This window comes from Lathyrus oleraceus, chromosome 2 (genome assembly GCF_024323335.1).
Source record: "Lathyrus oleraceus cultivar Zhongwan6 chromosome 2, CAAS_Psat_ZW6_1.0, whole genome shotgun sequence".
Taxonomy (NCBI): domain Eukaryota; kingdom Viridiplantae; phylum Streptophyta; class Magnoliopsida; order Fabales; family Fabaceae; genus Lathyrus; species Lathyrus oleraceus.
In genome coordinates this window covers 150,730,318-150,739,667 of record NC_066580.1, presented here as the reverse complement: position 1 = coordinate 150,739,667, position 9,350 = coordinate 150,730,318, and the positions used below count along the sequence as shown (strand labels likewise).

The following is a 9,350-nucleotide window of genomic DNA, read 5'->3' as shown; positions in this document are numbered from 1 at the left end:
GATTACTAGAACTGGAGTAACCGATTACACTTGTTAAAAACATGTTTCTGGGCAAAAACTGAGGGGTGTAATCGGTTGCTGGTTTTCGGGTTACCAGTTACCTTGTGAAACAGAGGTCACGCAGTGGCTGGAATTATGGGGTGTAACCGGTTACTAGTTTTTGGGTAACCAGTTACCATGTGTGTATCATCGTGTGTGTTACGCTATTGGATGTAGTGTAATCGGTTACTGTTTTTAAGGTAACCGGTTACATTGAGAGCATTTTCTTAAGACCTTTTAAAATTCATAACTTTTGTTCCGAGTGTTCGATTCGAGTGCCATTGAAGCACCGAAAAGATGAGAGCGACTACTGTCATTTAAAATTGATTTCAGTACTTGAAAATGAATATTTTTATGTGTGATAATGGTGATATGCATTGAAATGTTTATGTGGTGGTGTGACATAACCTTAAATGCATTCGTGTTGCTTGTCATGTCGTATGTTGATGTTGTTGAGTTGTATAATATGTGTTTGATGCATGATGGCTAGTATTGGTGGTGTACATTAACTATGGAGGTTAGTCATTGTGAATGATGTTGATGTTGCATGTATTATATGTTGCATGCATTCATGTTGTTGGACAAATGGTCAGTCATTGGTGAGCCTCAAATCCCATTGTGTGGATTAGGTCGGTAGCTGATTTCAAAGATGGTGGAATCAGTGAGATGTTATCAGAGGTGATGGTAACGAACTTGTGACTTTGATCCTAGGAGGCGAGAATCTAAGCGATGAACATGAGTGTTCACCTATTGGTACCGCATGCATTGAGTCGAGTTATTGAGTTTCATTTTATTGTATATTTCTTGCACTTATTATTATATTGGATGGTTGATTATGTTGTTATTGTGTCAGATAGTTATGATGTTGCTATTATGTGTGGATAGTTGTTATGTGGATTATGTGGATTATGTGGAATTGTGTTATGGAATGGGTGAGGTACATGTGATAATATGATGCTTACTTATTATCATGATTTCCTTTTCATAATTATGATATCTCACCCCTTCTGTTTGAATGTTTCCTCCACGTGGGTAACATGCAAATAATCCACAGTAGGAGCTCAGATGTGAGTGGAAGATGAAGTCTTCCGTTTTATTTTGTCAGCATCTACTCTAATGTGTAACATTGGGGAATTTGAACGTTGTGGCTTTCTTAATGTTTTAACATTTCTTATATGACATGTTATGTTGATGTTGATGTTGGATATGTTGAGTTAACTGTTTGTTATTGTTGTTCCGTTGGGATTTAATAAAAGTTAACATTCAGACATGTGGTTATTACTACTACTTTTATAAATGTAAAGTGTTACATGTCTTTTCGATTGAGCAGGCTAATTGTATGTTGCAGTGTAGCATCCTAAATTTCATGTTGAATTGTTTTACTCTGATAAAAAATTTAAATTTACGCAGGGAAAATTTAGGATGTTACATATAAATTCAAAGATAAATGAAAGATTAAACATAAATCAACTGATTTAAAACAAAAAATTATTGGTCTCCTGTGCATATAGTAAACAATGGAAAGTATACTCACATTTAGGCTTTAATCTAAAGTGATTCAATCATGAACATGTAGTGAAAAACAATTAATTCCATGATGTTTGTACAAATTACAAGTTTCATATTCATGATATGGTCTAGAAATAAATAAATATGTACTTTGACATTATACCATCCTTCAAGCTTTTATCATTACCAAAGCATTTTCTAGTTGAAACATTCAAACTTGGAATAATGACTCAATGCTTTTTCAAGCCATTCAAAAACAAACTTTGAGAACAAACTCAATTTTTTTTCTAAAACTCTTGAAATTAAACTAAACTACTATACTATCTACTTGAAACAAATTAAACAAAACACAACTTAATTAACAAAAATCACCACAAGGATGGGGAAAATGGGCATCGGTGAAAGTGGATAAGTGGGATGAGTAAAAAGAGTTTTTACTGGTATAGAAGGGCATGCTCAGCACCATCAGACCGCGCTTAGCATGGTTTTTGCTGCTTCTACCTTCTAAAAAATTTTCAGGGCGCGGCTAAGCACCCTCTGCTGTTGCTTAACGTCGGCTCTGCTGTCCATAATTTTCAAAATGAAATTTTTTGTCAAGCTTTCCATCCACTTTCACTCTTTAAGGCTTAAACTACTTAATGTAAAGTTATTAAATACTTATAAATTTGGGTTGCCTCCCAATAAACGCCTTTTTACTTCGGTAGCTCGAAGCCTTTTTCAAGTAGACGCTCCCTCTTGTTGTTTCCTTTTGCTTGGTTAGATGTTTGCTCTTCTTGGTTTTGCTGTTGTTCCTTCACCAACAGCTACCCCTAACCAACACTTGAGCAAACGTGATGGGAAACAAGTATATATACAATATAGATAAATGTACAAAGCTTAAAAAGATAGAAACTATTATTATGCTTTTAATATCTAAACGTCGGTCCCCGACAACAATGCCATTTTGTTGATTTGCAGATATGCTATCAAGGGTAAGTATTTGTTTTGTCGTATCCATAGGTACTGGTGCGATATCAATGTCGTTTAACTATTACTATGATTTAAGCATAAGTTTGTAAGATGTTTGATGGTTTAAAGCTACAAAATCTAAAACAGATGAATGATAAATAAAGTTTCGGAGAGATGAGAGTTTGTCAGGATTGAATTTCACCCGCCGATAGAACATGTAATTTACCAATCAGTTATACACAATCTAAAAATTTATAAATATCATCACTTATTGCTCATCAACAGTGTTTATGGCTAAACTCCTGACGAGAGTTCAACCGTATTGTTGAATCGACGATCTCTCAGCCTATTAAAAAATATTGTAGCATTAAGACTCGATACTCAAGTGAGTGTTAAATCTAAATCTATGTCTAGAGTTTAGCATATAACCGATGATTATCCTAGATTGAGATTCTAAGACTATTTCTCAATAACAGTTCCAATCAATATGTAAAACAAGTAAACAGGGATATCATCGATACTAATGCATGAATAGATTTTACATAACGCCATGATCTATAAAAATACATATTGTGACAGTGAACTACATCCAATCCCATCAAGAAAGGGATTTATATACTCATGGTAGCTTGATATAAATATAAGAATGAAGATGAACATCCATCAATCGTAATTTCCTTACGATTGATGTGAACCAAGCTACTGATCTTCAAGAAGCACCTTCTCTTATTGTTTTATAAGTCTCTCTCTCTCTCTCTCTCTCTCTCTCTCTCTCTCTCTCTCTCTCTCTCTCTCTCTCTCTCTCTCAAAATGTAACATATCTACAAAGTAACAACTTAAATCTAATTATAGAAAATAAAAAGTTGCAGACCGCACTAAGCCCTAAATATGGCGCTCAACACCAAATCTAGAGAAACACATTAAACCGCCTTGAATGGAGCTGAGCATAGGAAAAGGGAATTTATCGCGCTAGTTCGTGCCTCATCAACTCCAAGCGTGCTTTGAGCGCACTAAGACCCACCTAAAGCATTGATTTCTTCTAAAAGTTGCATGTTGAAGTTATTTCTTCCGCTTTTGATGTCCAAAGCTCCTCCAATGCAAACATACCCACAAAATTAGTTGCAAATGATCAATCTACACAATATTTACACATAAGTTGAGGTTTTGACTCGTGAATCCAAAGAATCAAGCTAATAAGTGTCATTTTTCATGCATAAATTCACCATAATTTTGCCCTTATCACTGACCTGCTCTGATACCACTATGTAACACCCTAAACCCCGAAATTTATGTATTAAAAATTATACGACATTTTAAGGTGTCAGCAATGACAATTCTCTAAAATCATTCAACAGTTAATAAATATGCAACGAAATATACTAACGTCATATAACTTTTGTCATAGCACGCTCACCTTTACTTAGGGTATCATTCTGGCAGTATCAATCATAATCGGATAAATAAGCATAAACTCAACATTTACTCTTTAAAACTCATTTAAATCAAACTTCTTCAAAAACAAGAGTTATTAAACTGGACTCTTAAACACTTCAACATAAGACAATGAACTATTAAACTTGAATAGAATAATCAAATAAACATTCACAACCCCGGTGTTACAAGACCAGAGCAAGACTTCTACAACAAAAAAACTAAAGAAGTAACTCATCGGGCTAACTTTACTTACTGCAACAGTTACTCCTAAGTATCTTCACGATGCCCGTGTAAAGGAAATATTCAAACAGAAGGGGTGAGAAATACATTCAAATAATAAAAAACGCATAAACAATCAGAGTAGACTAAATACAATACAATTCAAAGATAATCCACTATACAACGCAACACATGTATTAAAGTTTCACCCACTTTACAACAATACACAATCAATATGTAATATGACTCTCAACAATATTATAGACTCATATACATGCGTTATCAATCTCAATAATGGTTCTAATTATGAATCGGGTTCCAATCAACTGCGGAATCATGAGCCTCACACCGAGCTCTAAGCCTTAACATCAAGCTTGGGACAATTACTAGTCACCAACATCGAAACCTGTAATCACCTCTTTCATAATGGTTTCAATTATGAACCGGGTTCCGATCAACTATGAACCTATGAGCCCCACACCGAACTCCAAGCCTTAACATAAAGCTTGAGAAAATTACCGGTCACCAACATTGAAACATGTAATCGCCTCTTTCACAACAACATTAACTCATGATGCATGAATGAATACATGCATCGTCACAACAACTCAATAACACCAACGGTATCACACCAACCACATATTTTTTATGCAACATAAACAGGATAGTTTCACATTGAAACTACACATCACAACACACATGTCACCAAAATACAACAATCAAACAACTTTCAATTATATTAGCAATTTACCACATCAATTCATCAACAACGGAAACTCAATGTTTCGCCAAACAATTCATCACATCATCATGAAAACAACAAGAACAGTACACATATAATCATAGTTCAATCATCCCAACTCTCACTATAACTATTTATTTCATCATGTTAGCTTTCCAACTCTTCGAACGATATCTAAATCGGGCTTACGAAATGAAAGTTATGACCAAAATCGTCAAGATGTGTCAATAATTCATTAACCGAACATATGAACAAAAACTTCAATAACATAGTAGGCATAGGAATGACACTACAATAATTCACCAATCACTGCTATGTTATAGCTTTAAGCACTAGCTTTCTAACGCTTCAAACAGGTTGTCGTTTGGATGCACAACTACAAAGTTAAGAGGTAAAACGTCAAAAGATGTTACAATCGCGAGACATTTTTTTTTGCTAAAAAGACTATAACTAGAATCGATTGTCACTAAATGACAATTGATTGTCATCAAATCCCATGCCAAAAAATCATGTTTTAAAAGCATAACAATTGATTGTTACCTTGACACAACCGATTATATTTTTCAAGATTTACACTAATGCAATCAGTTATCATATAGGAACAACTGATTGTCACTGTGTATTTTTCCAAAAAAAACCCAGTTTCCTCTGTTACATGAATCTCCCCAATTTCAAACTTTTTCACCTCAAATCAGTCTCAATTGCATCCGTCCAAATCATATCCAATTACACTAAAACAACATAAAACACATCCATCCAAACCTATTAGACATAAACACATCAAATTCTCATGAATTGAGCACTAAGATTTACACATAGAATCACCCAAACTCATATCACAACTCAAGAAATCAATCACCTATCAACACATAGCATTGCAATTTCAAATCAAAGCATACAACAACAATCTATTAACATATATAATCAGCCATACTCAATCAAATCAAAGCATACAACAACAATCTATTAACATAGGCATGAGGGCCCTAATCCTCTACACACTCCCTTTTTTCTTATTATTTTATTATTCCAAAATTATTTACTCAATTTAATTAAATAAGCTTGTCATACCCCGATTTTGGCCCTGAAAATTTCGCCACATCAATCATTCGTTTGCATTCTTCTTTTTCATGACCTTTTCATCTGGTCATGAGGATACTCACCTACATTCTTTGTGTGGACTCGTTATCAGATCTAGAGATTGGTTTCTTCGGACACTTTCTTAAGAGCCTGGAGAGATTTTTAAATACCCATCTAAAAAACATTAGGTTTGCTTATGGACTTAGGAGCTCTGAGTGTTATGAGAGAAATGGTATCAAAGACATAAACTTACCTCAGTTTTCATCTGCTGCTGTTTCTAAATGTGAGACGGAAAAGGAGGAACTACTTGGTGACGCAGGAATCTCAAGAATCTAGAGACTATTGTGAAGAAAATGTGGGAGTCATTAATCGATAGCAAAATTGATGATAAGCTATCCATTGAATACATACAACATAAACTTCATGAAAATTTAGCTGGTGAAAGACTGTCAAAGAGACTGGAAACAAGCAACCTCTACTTTTTGAATTGTTTGACTCTAGATGAATCTTGGAGTCTGTTAAAGAAAATGGCATTTAGGAATGAAATCAATGGAGTGGATCAAAAACTTGAATCAATTGGCAAACAAATAGCAGAAAAGTGCATGGGACTTCCACTAGTAATTAGAACACTGGGAGGCCTATTACAGAGTAAAAGTGAAGAAACTGAACGGATCGATGTCTTACAAGGCGTGTTTTTGGAATTAGGCGAAGCCAGAGAAAGCTTCGTACTACCAATCCTGAAAATAAGTTACCAAAGTTTGTTGCCTCGGTTAAGACAATGTTTTTCCTATTGCTCTTTATTTCCTAACGATTGTGAAATCGAGAAGGATCTGTTGATTCAACTTTGGATGGCACAGGGTTATCTTCAATGCTCAAATGAAAAGCAACTCGTGGAAGACACTGGTGAAGAATTTGTGAAGTTTTTCTTGATGAGGTCATTTTTCCAAGATGCAAAAGTGGGTGAAGATGGTGATATAGTTAGTTTCGAAATGCATGATTTAATGCATGATCTTGAAATGCAAGTAGCTGGCAATGTTTGTTGTTACTTAGACAGTGAGACAAAAAGCCGTGTACAAAAACTCATACATGTATCATTGGAATCCAAGGCAATTCATTTGTTGGACTCATTAGATGGAAGTAGGCTACGAACTTTGATTTTACTGTCTTCCAATGAGGAAGAATTCAATGAGGATGAATTGTCAATCATTTCAAAATTCAAACACTTGCGTGTCTTGAAGCTGACGGATTGTTCTTTAAGCAAGTTTTCTAGATCAATTAGAAAATTGAAACATTTAAGATATCTTAACTTGTCCAACTGTAGAGAACTGGGAAGTCTTTACAAATCCTTAAGCAATTTTGTTACAAACACTAACATTGAAACCTAATGAAAAAGTGGAGCTTTCTACAAAGGTTGTATCAAAATTGATCACTTTGAGACACCTCCACATCTTTGATTAGGAAGCCTCCAGAGACCGAATACCATTTGGATTTGTAAAATTGAGCATTCTGCAGCAATTTGACTACAATATAACAACACGGTCAACCTTAGTCTTGGCACCAACATGTCTATGACTTCTTCCGGCCGTCGCAGCCCAAACTTCAAATTGGAATGTTTCTGCTACAACACCACCTGAAATCGATAAAGGGACTCAAGTTTTAAACTCATAAAAGCAAGCTTGCAATATACGATATAAGCCATGAAGATTTTGATCCGACCGTATGCATATTCGGGCCATTAAAGCGAGTCAAAGTTCAGACCAGTACTAACCTGATGAGTAGAAGCAGGTTCATCTGGAGCAAGCTGTTATCCTATCATGTGGCATGATAATCCTTCTAATGGCTCTACTGAGACTGAATGATATTCAGTTCCCAATTGTTTCACCCGTAAGAGTTACATCATGGGTGAGGGAACCTGAAATTATTTTCAAGGATTTGCAAGTACCAGCCGTATCTCCACATGTTGATTGTCGGCAGATGTCAGTATCTTATAGCCAAGGCCCCTGCAAAACGTAACAAACGCAACCAAACCATGTGAATAACAAACCAAATCATGCAATATCACACACAAAGACATTTCAGTTTGCACTATAACAAACTCTTCTCTGCATCCATAATTCAATTCTCTTTCAAATGACCACCGAAGAACCCATCATCGTCGTTGAACCCGTGTCCGAACCAGCAACCGCCGAACCTCCAAACTTGGAGGAAGTTGATGAACCAAAGGCCGAAGCTGAGAAGATGAAGAAAGTCAAGGAAACTGAACCTAAGAAAGATTCCAAACCACGAAACCTTGCTTCCCATCCTACTTACAAAGAGATGATTAAGGATGCAATAGTGTCGTTGAAGGAGAAGAACGGTTCGAGCCAATACGCGATTGTGAAATTCATTAAAGAGAAACAGAAACAGCTTCCTGGAAACTTCAAGAAGCTATTGCTCCAAAATTTGAAGAAGAATGTTGCTTCTGGAAAGCTTGCTAAGGTTAAAGGTTCGTTCAAGCTTTCTGCAGCAGCTAAGAAGCCAGCAGTTGCCAAGCCAAAGTCAAAACCAGGTTAATGCTAACCTGATACCAACAAAATGGGCGACATTGCAGTGATGCATTATCAGGCTCATGTTGTGAAGCGAACCGTCACGCTTATGGCAGCTCACCAAACTGCGCCATGACACAAGACCCTGCCACAAGCTCCATTAGAATCAAAATCATGAAATCGTACAAAATCGCATAATTCATTATCGAAACAAAATGTCAAACTTCTGTACAATCTCCATCGGGCTCAGCAAGTTATGAAGAAGTATGTTGATGCTAAATGAAGTTGGCGGAGTTCAGAGTTAGAGACATGGTCTTAGTCAAGCTACAACTCAATGAACCTTCAAGGTTAGGAAAAAGAAATTAGGTGACAGGATTACTGCCATTCACCAGCTCCATCTCGTTAGAAGCTTTTGGTTATATCAAGATTCCTTCAGACACGAATTGAGGCTCCTAGCTTACCATACTTGAGCAATGGACCTGGAAATGCAAGATAACCACATTTAGTTCAAGGAGATAAGAATTGTTTATCCTGGTCAGTTGCTACATAAAAATAGCTTGAAAGCAGTTGGAGAGTTGTCTCATGAAGAACCAAACAAGGACGTACAACTTTGGGCTGCTTCGCATCTATTTTCTGCTTGTTTGGTAGAGGAGGCCTTTGAGCTATCGGCTGCATATCGCTTTCTCAACCCTTTGCCATTTGATGTTCCCTGCTCACGGATCACTAGATTTTTAAGATTCCTGCAGTTTGCTCTCACACTGATTGGACTTTTTCTCCCTGGTTGCTGACATAAATAACGACTTGAGCTAAAGTAATGTCAAAGAAGTAAATGATAATTGTTTGTTACGAAAGAA

General features: G+C 36.1%; 1 protein-coding gene and 1 pseudogene across 1 annotated transcript; both read left to right on the top strand.

Moving 5' to 3' along the window:
- The first annotated feature begins 550 nt into the window (after positions 1 to 550).
- Positions 551 to 7,543, top strand: LOC127122356 (putative disease resistance protein RGA3; annotated as a pseudogene).
- A 558-nt stretch (positions 7,544 to 8,101) lies between these two features.
- Positions 8,102 to 8,524, top strand: LOC127122354 (histone H1-like). Its single transcript, XM_051052702.1, has one exon. The coding sequence runs from the start codon at positions 8,102 to 8,104 to the stop codon at positions 8,522 to 8,524; it is 423 nt and encodes a 140-aa protein (XP_050908659.1).
- Positions 8,525 to 9,350: the final 826 nt, after the last annotated feature.

What these genes read in the sequence shown, in the direction of transcription:
- LOC127122354 (XM_051052702.1), top strand. Translation starts at nt 8,102, where the DNA reads ATGACCACCGAAGAACCCATCATCGTCGTTGAACCCGTGTCCGAACCA.